This window comes from Mustelus asterias, chromosome 12, assembly GCF_964213995.1.
Source record: "Mustelus asterias chromosome 12, sMusAst1.hap1.1, whole genome shotgun sequence".
NCBI classification, from domain to species: Eukaryota; Metazoa; Chordata; class Chondrichthyes; order Carcharhiniformes; family Triakidae; genus Mustelus; species Mustelus asterias.
Window position 1 is genome coordinate 37845363 of NC_135812.1, and position 14596 is coordinate 37859958.

At 40.8% G+C, this 14596-nt stretch overlaps 1 protein-coding gene across 3 annotated transcripts in view; it reads left to right on the top strand.

Moving 5' to 3' along the window:
- baz1b (bromodomain adjacent to zinc finger domain, 1B) overlaps nucleotides 1–14596 on the top strand; it is a 74873-nt gene that overhangs the window by 19297 nt on the left and 40980 nt on the right. The window contains exon 7 of one of the 3 annotated variants that reach the window (XM_078225073.1): nucleotides 885–911. The exons of 1 other annotated variant lie outside the window; for it this stretch is intronic. In XM_078225073.1, coding sequence (XP_078081199.1) covers nucleotides 885–911 — 27 coding nt within the window. Of the gene's footprint in view, nucleotides 1–884; nucleotides 912–7973; nucleotides 8067–14596 lie in introns of those variants that run through there. One more of the 3 variants, XM_078225076.1, reaches the window with a different exon arrangement.

Below are 14596 nucleotides of genomic sequence, written 5' to 3' on the forward strand. Positions count from 1 at the left end.
CTGTTGCATTCGCCTGCATAAGATATTGTAAGTGTGTTGGAGTATGTTCTTATCTGTGCTATTAGTTAGAGATCAATGCTAAGTACTTGTGTATGGAATCACATCCAAGTACCCATAAGTGGCTTCACATGAAATTTGTACTAGATATTTCAAGCCTTGTGTCCTAATACACTTAAATTGCTAACCTGAAATTCCTCCCACAACTACAAGTTCAAACGCATCAGTGATGTTTGCCTGCAGTAGAAGGCAGCAATTTAAGTTCAAAGTACCCTATAGGACTTGAACATAATCTGGCTTTCATATAGTGTGTTAGAGGTGATTATAGGGATTTGGGGCAGCAGTGTTGTTTCCCAGATCTGAAATGTAAGTATCGCTTTGTGGTCCAATGTGCATGAAACTGTCTTAACATGTTTGGTTGATGCTACTCTTTAATCTGCCAATATGCCCTTTTGAAGATGCTGTTGTCGGGTTCCATTTGCAATGGATATCCACCAGTACGATTCCCTTACTTGCGTATAGACAGTGATTATTGACCAATATTTGGTGGAAGAACTTTTGTGTTGAGCTTCATCCTGACAGTGATGTATTTTCAGGTACATTCAGCATGGGTCATTGGATAGCAATCAGGACCAGGAACTCTTGGTCCTTGTTACTTAACCTTGGGTAGTGAAGTCCTTACCCTCTGTGACTAAAATCAACTCTCCGCTTTCAGTCAGAGTCAAAGCAGAGCCTCTGGTCTCTACAATTTAGATATGCTGGTTAAGGTGGGTGGGAAGAGTTTTTTTTACTTGGGCTGAGATGCTGTTATTTGCAATTGTCAATCTCTCAGCCTTAAGCACAGCAATGGTGGGATGTTAATGTGAATTTCTTGATAATTAATGCAGCCTCCTAAATGGATAGAAGATGATGAGGTAAGCTGCTACGTCAGCTTGGTCTGCATGAGTCATTGTGCTATTAGTGGTGGCTGTGTGTCTGTTCACACTGTGTGGCTGTTATCTTTAACTGTTTACTTGTTAAGTTGCTGCTGTCTTCTCATATATGCTTATCCTTGCGCAGCCCTTCAAGAGCCAGATGACATGTGCCAAGGATAACTTTTCTAGCCAGTGTTGTTTTTAAAGTCCATTGGGAAAATAATGAGGCATTATTTTAAACAAGCCAAAATCCCCACTCCAAGAAAATCCAAATGTGGGCTTAATGTATTTGTGCATTTGATTATTCTATATTTTCAAATTTGATACTTTTTTCAAGAACGTAATTTTTTTCTGAACAAAAATTATTGTATTCTGTGCTCTAAGTTGTTTCAGGTGGTTGAAGGATAGCTTGTTACCAGAGGTGAAGCTTTCTCCAACCCCAAGTAACAAGCAATGCTAAAAGATCTTTTCAAAGGCTGGTGAACTTTTCCACAGCCATAAGTGGTTCAGTCGTGTGTAAAGCGTCATTTGGTTCTGTTGAATATGCTTTGAAATGGCCACATATACCCGCTGTGTCTTTTTTTTTGTCCTTATTCCCCTCCCATTTGCACAACATCCAAACTTGGACATAAACTATAATCCCTTTGCCATCATTGATTCAATATGCTGGAATTCCTGACATAGCATTGTGTGACCACTGTCAGCACTGCAGTGGTTCAAGGAGACAGCCCATTACCTGTTGCGGAACTAAGGATGAGCTATAAGTGCAGCTTTGCCAATTCTACACAATCCCATCCAGGGGTTGTATTAATAAAATTTTCATCGTGTACCATTCAATTCTATCACAATCGCACACATTTTACCCCTTTCCCCTTCAATCTGTTGCATATTCTTCAGCTTTGATTCCATTGTGTGCACTGTACCGTAGCAATTAGAAATGTGCTTTTGGAAGAGGTAGGGACACAACTTGCTTGCAAACTTAAAGTTTTTATCATTGTATTAAGACCAGACTTTGGTGGGGGGGGGGGTGTTTGATGCTTTGCTGGCGAGATTAAAACCAAATGTTTGAGTAGTGTACTGTTTATCAAATGGCATTAACAGCCAGTTTTAACATCAGCATTTTCCATGTCTAGTGTAACGGCAAAGAGATGTACTTATTTGCTTTGATGTTTATTAAGATGCAAAAAAGAACATTCCCAGTGCTAAGTGCTAAAAATGGTATAAACATAAAGGCTGGAAAATGTTCTCCTTAGCCTAGGATTTGAGGCAGTGCCCCTTTGCTTTGTTTCATTTTTTTTGCTAGGTTCCTGTGGCTTGCGCTTTCAAATACAATCCTGAAATAGAGAGGCAAAGTAGTTTAGTTCTAGAATATCTTGATTATTCTCAGGGTGATTCAGAACTCTGCCTAGCTTACTTAACTTAGAATCTGTATACCATCTTAGGAGATATCAGAAATACAAGTTATAAGCAAAGAGGATGGAATATAAAAGTAGAGATGTTTTGCTAAGCTGCACAAGGCACTGGTGAGACAGCACCTAGACTTTCGTGTATAGTTTTGGTCCCCTTATTTGTTTTGTATTTGCATTGGTGGCAGTTCAGAAAAGGTTCACTCGGCTAATTCCTGAGGTGAAGGGGGTGACTTGCAAGGATAGGTTGAGCAGGTTGGGCCTTTACTCAGTGGAGTTAAGAATGAAAGATGATCTTGCTTAAATGTAGCAGATTCTGAGGGGGCTTGACAGAGAAGAAGTTGCTCGCATGGAGGAATCTATTTCTAGGGGTCACAGTTTCCAGATAAGGGATCTCCCATTGAAGATGGAGGTGAGGAGGAATTTCTTCTCGAAGGTCATTAATCTTTGGAATTCTCCATCGGAGAAAGCAAGGAGACTGCATCTTTGAACATATTCGAAGCTGAGTTAGACAGATTTTTGATCTACAAGAGTGTCTAGCTTTATGTGGAGCAGGCAGGCGGGAAAATGGAGTTAGGCCACAATCTGATAAGTCATGATCTTACTGAATTGGATCAGGGCCAGATGTTCCTACTCCTGCTCTTATTCTTATTTTGTATCTTTTTTTCATCGGGCAATACAACTGTGGAGTAAGTAATCAGTAAGACAGTTAATTTATCTTTAGATATGTCCAGAAGTTTGGATTTCCGCTAACCTCCGGAAACAACGCAGACTATTTTGTGAAATATGTCACCATGAAAGACCACTGAAACAGATGGCAATAAGAGACAATTGGATTCATTCCTGGAGGGAATGATTAATTGCAAGGGTGGATATGAGGGGAACCAATCTATGAAAAGTCAGGGTGGGGCTAATGGCAACTAATTGTTCTTGTCCTCAAAAATGCCTGTTTTGCTCCATGAAATCATAGAATGGTTACAGCACAGAGGGAGTCTTTGTTTGTGTCTATGCTAGCTCTCCAAAGCAATTCACCTTGTGTCACTATCCCACCTTTTTGCTGTAGCCTTACAAATTTTTCCTCTTCAGTTCATGATCCACTTCTCTTTCAAAAACCATGATTTGAATCTGCCTCCCACCACACGCTCATGCAGTGCATTCCAGATCCTAACTGCTTGCTTCGTTTAAGAAAAGGTTTTTCCCCATGTTGCCATTGCTGCTTTTTCCAATCACCTTAAATTTGTTCTGGTTCTCAACCTTTTATCTCACATGATTTTGAACACATCTACCAAATCTCCTATCCACCTTCTCTTAGAACCATAGAATCCCTGCAGTAGGAGCCATTCAGCCCACTGAGTCTGCACTGGCTCTCCAAAAGAGCATCTTAGCCAGGCTCAACCCTCTGCCCTATCCCTGTAACCCCATGCATTTACCATGGCTAATCCACCTAACCTGTGGGAGGAAACCGGAGCACCCAGAGGGAACCCATGCAGACACTGATAGAATATGCAAACTCCATACAGTCACCAAGGCTGGAATCGAACCCGGATCCCTGGTACTGAGACAGCAGTGCTTGCCACTGTGCTGCCCATAAGGAGAATAGCCCCAGCTTCTCCACTTACTCCACATAAAGTTCCTCATCCCTTGAACCATTCTCGTGAATCTTCTCTGCACCACTGCCTTCACATCCTCCCTGGAATGTGATGCTCAGAATTGGACTCTCTCTTCCAGTAGAGGTCAAGCTAGCATTTTATACAAATTCAACATTGACATTTCCTGGTTCATCCTCTCACCTATTGCCTGGTACGTTTTCTTGGAAGCTTGGGTAGCCAGTGTCCATTGTGGAGAAGAACTACCAACTGTCAAAATCCCAGCCTTCATTCTAGCCATGACAATTCTGAAAAAACTTGCGCCAAACAGGATAGAAGCAAGTATAACTTGTCAAGTCTTGTTCACTCGTCACAGTGTCTGTGGATGAGCGAGAAACTATGGAACTGGCCTAGAATAGAGTATGTGGAGAAGTCTCGTCTGCTGTGAGGCTATGGGAATAAATGGACCCAGTCCTCTATGTTGAGTGGATATGATGAGCCACAGACTGATTTGCTAGGTCATGGTATGAGGTAGTAGCCAACAGATACTCAATCTCACATTTCATTGGCCGGTCATACGCTGTTAATTAGTAGCCAATCGGAAGTAAATTCCTAACACTTCGACTTGGATGTGATACTTTACCAATCTTTCAGAGTTGTCATGTTTTAAAAGACATTATCTGGGTAAGCTGTAGCTTTGAAAGTTTTTCCATGAAAACTAGCTGCCGTGTTCATGTGGACTGATGTTGCACAAGAGTGTAATTATCATTCAATAGTAACGCACACCCTGTGGTTTCTGTCAATGGCTAATTGAGACAGGTGCAGTTGTTTATTTTTTGAAGCTCAGACAGTCAGACTATTCCAAGATGTTCGCCTTGTGTTTCATAATGGTGGAATCTCCCCCTTCTTCCTAATGTCTGCTTGTGCCCTGGTTTCCCACTTGCTGCATCAAATTCACCTTCTCATTTATCAACAATACTTCTAACTCTCCCGCAAACTTGGCCGCACTCACAAGCTTTGCACATCCTTTCAAAGGGAGATCTCGATGTCAAATGATGGCTTGCCCAGTGCTCTGTGATTCTTATGTGGGTCATGATGTGGAGATGCCGGCGTTGGACTGGGGTAAACACAGTAAGAAGTCTCACCACACCAGGTTAAAGTCCAACAGATTTATTTGGTAGCAAAAGCCACTAGCTTTCTTGTATGTATACAAGCTTTCAAAGCTTTTTCAAAGCTAGTGGCTTTTGCTACCAAAAAAACCTGTTGGACTTTAACCTGGTGTTGAGACTTACTATTCTTATGTGGTCCAACTCTGCTCTGGTTAGCTCAGTCATATGACAAGTTTAGGCAAATTCGACTAATCCAGATTACGAGTGAAGAATTTTGGTTTATCATGGACATTGCTGTTATGGGATTTGATATTCTGCCAGCGGGATTTGTTGATTACTTTGTCATCAATTGGGGTTTTGTACCTTCTGAGTTTGTTTCATGGAATTTCGCTATCTCATAAGGGTTAGGTAATTATGTTTAGTGCAAGTTGTTCGACATTGACGGCTTCCAGTCTAAATTTTGTGGTATTTTCCCCAGCCTGTGGAGACCCTCCTCCTTACAGATGTGAGACAGGTGGCTAGATCTTTGTTCCCAGCATCAGAATTTAGATTACTGGATACTACATAGTTATTCTTTCCAGAGATTGGTCCTAACTGGAGTCAATGGTAATACCAGAGTTACAGTTTTCTAGATGTGCATATGAAACCTTCTGTTGCCTTGAGCATTCTTGCTCTCTTCTCATATCTGCTGTTATGATTCTAGTTGATGTTAATTGTGGTTGAGAAGGTTCCAGACTGAAACTCTGACCCAAAAGACCATAACTTTTACTTTTGTTTTAGAAAGCGTGGATAAACAGAGTTACAGGAATGCCAATTAGCTTTTAAAAACAAAAAAAATTATTAAACATGAAAAGTTTGATTATAAACAAATGTACACAGATTTAAAGGATAACACAGGTTACAAAATATATCTTGTGCTAAAAGGTTTTCAGTAAACACACAGGCTAACTGTGGTCAAACAACACCCTACTCTGAAACCAAGTAGGAGATGTTACCCGATTGACAAGCTTTAGAATCTTCTTGCAAATGATATTTTCTCTTGGCTGTTTACAGCAAGGGTCTGCCACCAGGATTTCCCACTCTCCTTTCAGTCGTCCTTTGTCTTGAATAGGCACGAGTTTTCAAACTTTCACACAATCTCTCAAGTACTCAGTCCCCAACCGGATATTATTGTTTCAAAAACTGGAAATAAGGACACCAAACTTTGCTTCAGACTGGCTTTACTCTAGCCAACCTCATCAGCTCTGTTCTTCCCAGTACTGTCTTTAACTTCAGTGAGCAGTACCCTGCTCAAATCCTTGTTTTCCTTTTTACTTCAATCTTCATTGAAACCTCTGTTTTTGTTACCTCGTCTCTGGAACTAGCTTTCTTGACCATTACTCCATCGTATGGCTTTCCTGCTTCTAACAAGGCTGTGGGGGCTATCTTCAGTCTCATTGCTAAGCTCCAACTGCTACACATTCAGCTAAAACTAAACTCAAGCCTTCTTACCTTAAAGATGTCCCTGGTTGCTAAGCAATAGCTCATTCTATCTCTGCTGCTTTTGCTTACCTTTCATGTCTTAACCTCTTTAAGCACAATACAGGCACATATATACATACATGCAAAAATCTTTGTTTATCATGAAATAACTAGAGTTTTACCTTTCTTACACCAAAACACTAAATGAAACTCACTTAAATCCATACCTTATTTCTAATATCCAGCAATATGACCATAGATTACTTAAAACTACCTCTCCTTGCTGACATTGCTATCTGCGTACTGTAGAATTTCTAGTTTAACTCTTAAAATTTATTATTGATGGCAAGCTTTGTTTTGAAATAACTTTCAGTGTCAAAGTAGGAAAAAAACAAATGCAGCATTGGCTGATCATCCATTTGGTAACACTGCTGTTAAGTTTGAAGGAAGATTCATATCTTCGGAAACGTAATGAATGCCACAAAGTTTCTTCTGTTAAAATGCTCTTAATTGAGCAGTGTCATTTCGGTTAATTAATGTTTATATAGAAAGGTGATTGTGACCTAAAAGGGTGTAATTGCATTTAGTATGCACAAATCATTTTTAACTTGTGGTGGAGTGCACCTAGTTGTATGCTCTCAGTTGGATGATGTTGGGACTGCTTGCCCCCTTTGGTTGATGAACTAGAGAACAGTGAGGTAATTAATGAAGCTTCCTGTTCTTGAGCACTGCCTAGCAACCACTTTGGAAAAAAGGATATGGTGAGGAGCAAAACAATCCTATTAGGTGAAGCTGAAGTTTTCAACCTCCCTCCTCCCCCAACCAAGTTGGTATGTACATCTTCATTGTCCACTTTGTAGCAGAAGGAAATATGAACAGTTCCAGGTTATATGTCGCAAATACCTTTAAGTCAGCTTTGCCATTTTGAATCTTTATATGTTGATGGGTGAATGTTTGAGTTTTTGTATACAAAAACGTTGGTTCTGGACATGACTGTGGCCCCCAATGCTTGGCTAAGTAGGTGTAGGTGTACAGTTAAAACATACGTACTTTGGCTGGCAGGAGGGTCGTTTGTTATTGGCCTATTTGCCAGCTGGTTAAGGAGAGCAAGGTTTCCATGCAGTAACCTTGCTGGAGGTGGATATGTGAGGACACCAGATTAAGGAAGTCATTGGGCTGAGCTGTGATGTCCTCCCTGCTCACTTGTGTCAGCCATTGGAGAGGTGGGAAGGAGGAGGTGATGCTGAAAATCGGAAGGCAAATGAAATTATATAAAGTGATAGAATATGAGAGTTAAAATCTGCTACGTGCATTTATATTTTCTAAAAGGCAAGATTTAATAGTCTAAATGTCTGAAGTGGGTTCTGATGCTCCTACTTGCTTTAAATAGTTTTGTATAGAAGCAGTGACGTAATCAATCTGTGATGACATCACCATCATCTGATTGCGGCCTTGGCTCACAATAACTCACTCCCCCACACTCATCCTCCAGCTGCTGGTCTGACAGCTAAATGTGTTTTTAATGTCACATTCATGGAGTCTCCTAGCTTTTCTACTGTAAACCAGTTCCTGACTGTCTTAAAGAGAGTGGAGGTAAGGATTTTAAACTGGAGTATCTAATGGAGGGTGGCAAAAATTGTATGAAATTTAAGTGTATGTCCTTGGGTGAGAGCAGTCAGGAGTTAATAAAGGCTTGAGATTCGGCTGCTGAAGAATGCGTGTTTCTGTACTTAAGGAAGGAGAATATTTGGCCATGGCTTTGTAGTAGCAATAAAATGTGGCGTCTTCAGTCTGTGGGAGAGCTGTTCCTTGTAGTGGCGTATGTTCCTGGCTGCTTATTTTTCATATAAATCCCAATGTCTGAATTTAGATTACTTGACATTTTTACCTTCCAGAAATGGGCCGAATAAGCAAGGAAAAATGTTGTGGTTCTGGTTTTCTGTGCAGGTCAAATGTTCTGAGAGAGGGCTATGTTTATATTCTTCAGTCACCTTTATCCTACCAACACTTAGTGATTATCATCAGTTTAAGAGATTCTTGGTCTGTGTTTTCACCTTCTGTTTGGGAGACCCTTTCTGACCAATCTTTTGTTGCTTGTCCCTGTCCAATCTCTCACCCCAGATAGCTATTCATATGCAAGTTTAGGCAGTGAATTGTGCTCTGCTACTTCAGTATAAAGGGCATTGTAGTTGAAGTTCAGATAACTCTCTTTTGTTTTACTTGGGTGAGTTGAAAAGTACAACAACTTGCATTTATAAAGTGCCTCTAATGTAGAGCTAATCCTAAACTCATTTACCGAGACCGGAGAAATGTTAAGTGGGAATGCTAAACAGAAAGAATGGGTTTATGATTCACTTAAAGGAGCACTTGTAAGAATGGCAAAACCTTAGCAAAAGGGGTGAATTATAAGATTATAAGGTTTTGAAGTTGCCAAGAGAAATACAGGGGTGATGGGGTTTTGAGAGGAAGATCACCTCTAAGAATAGGAGCAAAGTGTCAGCTGCCAAATATTGGTACGTGAGGAGGGATATTGCACCAAAAGCCAGAGTCAGAGTTGGGGATACAAGGCTGCAGGAGGTTGCACACTTTAGTTGGAATAAAGCTATGGTGGCATTAAGTTGGAGTTTGTGGACGATGGAAGGCCAGCAAGGATGATTATTGAGAATTATGAACATGACAGAAGCTTACATAAATGTGTCAGTGATGTAGAGGCTGAGATGAAGTGTTTGAGGTAGAACAAATTGTCTTAGTGCTAAATAGAATGTGGAATTTGTAGCTCAGCTCGGCACCAAAAAAGATGCAAGATTTTGTATGGTCTGGCTCAGTCTGTTGAGAGTACCTTGGGTGAGGGATGGTTTAGATATTTCTGCAATTCAGTTGGAAAGTGTTTTGTCTCGGCCATGATTTGTTGTTGCACAGCAGTCTGACCACATGGAGATGGGCAAAATAACTTCTGAAACCTGATCGTAAATGTACATGTTTTCCATGAGCAGCTGCTGAGAAAGAGGGTGTATCAATAGATTCTTGGGGAACTCTCAAAATCTGAGCGCGGATAGTGAAATTATGTAAGGGCAATCCCATGGGACTGGGCAGTAGAGAGATGGTTTTGCATCAAATACTGCAGGAAGGTTTTTTTTAAGGTGGAAAATGCACTGTAGTATAGCCATGGACTATTTATGATTTTGACCAGAACATTTTCTCTGCTGTGAGAAAATTGGAAAATAAACTGAAGTCATTTGAACAGTGATTTTTGATTGAGCTCACCACCGTGCTGGGATTTGGTGACACATTTGAGAGAGAAAATGGAGGTTAGATTTCAGGTGGTAATTGATGAGAATAGATGGTGCAAGGAGGGATCGAGAGATGGATTGTTGAGCGAGAAGGCAGTAATTTAATGAATAGATGAAATTTTACACAAAATTCATGGTACATGCAAAGTGTTTAATATGTACTAGTTGACTTTGTATGTACATGGAATAAATAATCGAGTGTATTACCTTCAATATGCTCTTGCTTTTACCTGTTAGTCTTTATATTTATCTTTTTCCTCTTTATTTCTCTCTCTTTCTTCTATCTTTTACTTCTATTTTCCTTTGTTTCAAATGAGAGGCGATGGGCAGCATGGCATCATGCTGGGGAATGAAGGTGCCTGTAGCTAATGTGTGGTGAAGGAATAAAAGAAAGATGTCCCTAACATCTGCATTCCCTTGTACATCCACCACCACTTAGAATCATAGAAAAATTACAGCATAGAATAGGCCATTCCGCCCATCATGTCTGTCTTCTACCTCTTTGCCACTTCTCTCCCTTTGCTTTGATATCACACTTAAAGACATCCGAAAGCACTGATATTTTTTGAGTCTGCAATGAGGACACAAGTTATTGAACTTCTGCCCAATCTCCAAACGTTGCTTTGGAGAAAGAATGTTGGATTATTTCACATTACCACTCCGCTATTGGATAGCTTCCTTTAAATTTGAGACTTTACCTTTTGAAATTTGTGTGGGTTTGAAATGGGGAGAAATTCACCTCTCACGGTGCAGAATGACATCCAAGGACTGTTACAGGGAAAGTTACAATTTCTGCTTTCATTTCCTTTGCAGAACTGTTGCAGTTTATTTGAAAACTTGTTTTGGAATTGAAATCCACCCCCCCTAATTTAAATGTGCACTGGTCTACTTATAATTGCTTCGTTTAGGACTCTTTAATCTCTGACTGTTGATCTAAAGTTTACACATGCACATGTATTTTGATAGTGAGGACTAATAAGTTTACACATTAGAAGGACGTAATTCTGAGTTAATGGACCATGTCTGATATTGTTAATGGAACTTTATTAATCTCTGACTATAAATGTTTCTTTGACTTAAAAGAAATTGTCCTTTAAAGTGGCTTTCAATTAGTATAATCATTAGTTTAAATTTAGTGCATATAGAGGGTGGCTCAGAAAGACAGGTAGTAAACAGTTAAAACACTACAAAAGTAAGAAAATGTAATTTAAAAATAGAAAGGAAACTGTAAAAAGTTAATTGAACTGGGCAGAGAGCACAAAAATTACAATGAGAAAAATTTTGTGTTTGAGCGTAACATTTTCATAGATCAGCTTCACCTACCTGACTTTTTATCCTGCCCTTTTCTCTCCAGGGTCATGGCTAATTTTATTGAAGCTAATCCTGTTGTTGGCATAGCATGTAATTCATATGATTAAATCTGGCCATAAGAGCTAAAAACGCCCAGGAGCTGAGTTTCCTGCACTTATAGGCAGTCCAATAGTTAAATTATCTGTTCCCATCACTAGACAGTGCTGTCTCCATAGTGACTGCATAGTTGATGCCAACATTCCTGTTTACTGCACCATGATCTTAAATTCCCCTGTTAATAGTTTATTAACAAATAAAAATAATTAAGGGTACTTAGCTTTTTAACTGCACAAGTAAAATTGGGTCAGTGATTTGATTTAGAAGACTTGAAAAATGGTTTGAGGAATCTATAAAAATAATACTCCATAATAGCCTGACAAGTACGTAAGCCCTATTGATTCTGGTTGTTAGCTAATAGTAACCATTTCATTTTTGTAGTGCATTATAATGTAGAAAGAAAAGCATCAGGAGTTTTAGAAACCAAAGGAGGAGCTATTAATGACTAACAATGTGGTTGAAAAGGTAGTTTTTAAATGAAGATGTCTGAAAGCCTTAGGAGGGAAGGAGGGGCAAAGGGGTTTGAGGGAAGTGAGGGGGCTTGGGGTGGGTGAGAGGGCATTTGGGGGGGCTTGGGGGAGGTGGAGGAGGGGCTTGGGGAGGTGGAGGCGAGGGAGGGGCTTGGGGTTTGCTGAGGCGGTGGGGGGATTTGCTGAGGGAACATACATTCGAGGTTCCATCCAGAACAAAGAATTTGGGAAAGGAATGTAGACATGGAAGTGGTTACCATTAGCAAATGAAGGTGTTAAATTTTATAAACTAGGCCTTGGGGGACCAGGAGACAAATTGGGTCAGTGAGATTTGATGCAGAATAGGATGTGAGCAGAAGATTTTTGTACGAGTTGAAGTTTAAGAAACTTCACTGCGTTACACTAAATATAATACTCCCAAGTTTGCTGATGACACGGAACTTGGTGGAAGGTAGTAATGAGGAAGATAAGAGGCTTCAGACATATTGAGCGAGTGTGCAAATAAATGATAGATGTAGTTAAACATAGATAAATATGAAGTTATGCATTTTGGATGGAGGGACAGTATGGCAGAGAATATTTAAATGGCAATAGATTGGCAAAGGGATCTGCAGAAGCATGCAGGTACATAAAGCAGTTAGGAAGGCAAATGGTCTGTTGGCCTTCGTTGCAAGAGGACTTGAGTACAGGAGCAAGGAGATCTAGCTGCAGCTGTACAGGACCTTGAGACCACACACGGAGTATTGTGTGCACTTTTATTCCCCTTATCTAAGGATATGTTTGACATAGAGGGATTCAGTGAAGGTTCACCAGATTGATTCCTAGGATGGCAGGATTGTCATACGAGAAGAGGGTTGAGTGGACTAGGCCTATATTCACTGGAGTTTAGATGAAAGAGGTGATTTAATTGAAATGCATAAAATTGTGACAGGGCTCAACAGACTGGATGCAGGTGTGTTGTTTCCTCGGGCTGGGGGGGGGGGGGGGGGGGGGGGGCGGAGTTTAGAACAAGGGGTCACAGTCTCAGGATACAGGACAGACGGATGAGGGGAAACTTCTTCACTGAGGGTGGTGATCCTGTGGAATTGTCTTCCACAGAAGGCTGTGGAGGCTAAGCCACTGAATATATTTAAGAAGAAAAAAATAGATTTCTAGGCATGAAAGGTGTTGAGTGGTATGGGGAGAGCATAGGAAAATGGGGCTGTATTAGGGTGTGGATCAGAAACCCCAAGGTATGTTATGAAGTTAGACTAGACCCCAACTACTTGCTATTTTGGCATTAATGTGAGGATAGCATGTTTCACTCCAGGTGTGATTCTACTGACAAATTGGGGAGCCTTTATCAAAAACTTTATTTAACAACAGAGTTTAACTATAACAAATGAATGAGCTTACCATTTACCAATTGAACAATGCTTAAGCAAGATACAACTCTTAACTGATAACTTCCCCCTACGAGTTCAAATTCGAGCAATATTCCTCTCAGACTTAAACCCCTCTTCCAGAATCAGTAAGCAAATCACAGGCTTGCATACTTCTTCTCAGGTTGCCAGCCCTGGAGCTCCCAGGCAACCTCCAGGGATAGAGAGAGTCAGAGAGATGTGTCTTGCTTCTTTCAGAACCATGCAGGAACTGCTTGTTTTAGAATGACAGAGTAACTGTGCATCTTCCCTGCTAGCTTAGCTCCTCCAATTAGCACTTGACTTGGTCCCTGTCGATCAAAAAAATCAAAACTCTACTCCTGAAGAAACACAAATGCATTAAGTCTGGTTAGATCGAGCACACCATTAGCTAAAATAGCATTATCCTGCTTACTCGGCATGGAGCTGCATTTCTTTCAGGCAAATTGACTCCTTGCAACAAAATACTGCCTCTTACAAGAAACATGATACACGTTTCTGAAAGGCACTGTATTATCACGTGTTGTGACAGCAGATCAGCCATGACCATATTGAATGTCAGCAGGCTTGAAGGGCTGAATGGTGTACTCTTGCTCCTATTTTCTATGTTTCCTTGTAAATGTGTTTTCTAAGTTGAAGTCACTAAGACATGAGGTTGATGCTTGAGTTAGGTCCACAGTTGTGTGGTGTAAAAGGAAAATTGGAAGTTCACCTATTTGGATATTAGTGGAAGAAACCCGAGAGATCTTGTACCTTGGAGAATGGCAAAGACAATGAGGAGACTCGCGTTGAATTCCTGAGAGCCCTGGCTCATCTTGGTGTGCGTGCAGGAGAAAGAAAGAAAGGCTTGGGATCCTGTAAGGTATAGGGAAACTCTTGGGTGGAAATAAAAGTGGAATTGGGTGTGCCCCATTGAGATTTACAAAATATAGTAAGTTAATGGTCTTTGCTTTGTTTAACTTTTGTACGGTAAAGATGTTTACTTACAACAGGCTTATGTAACTCGCAGCCTGCGGGCCACATTGTGGCCCATTAGTCTTGTTGGACATTCAGGTGACGTATAGAATCATTACAGTGCAGAAGGAGGCCATTTGGCACATTGAATCTACACAGACCACAATCCAATCCAGGCACTATCCACATAACACCACTAATTTCCCCTGCTTGTTCCCCTGACACTAAGGGGCAATTTATTATGGTCAATCAACCTAACCCGCACATCTTTGGACTTTGGGAACCGGAGCACCCGGGGGAAACCCAGACCCAAGGAGAACGTGCAAACTCCACACAGACAGTCACCCGAGGCCTGAATTGAACCAGGGTCCTTGGCATGTGAAGCTGCAGTGCTAACCGCTGTGCCATCGTGCCGCCCAATATATTTGAAAAATGCTGTAAAGTTGCTCAGCAAATCCCAGGCTGATTTCCCTATGCATTAGCTACTGATTAGGGGATAGGTAAATCTGGCTCACTCCCCCAGACTTAGCATTCTCGTTCACCCTCACTTTCACGCACCAGCATGCATTCTCATCCACACTCACTGGGTGTTGGAATGAGTG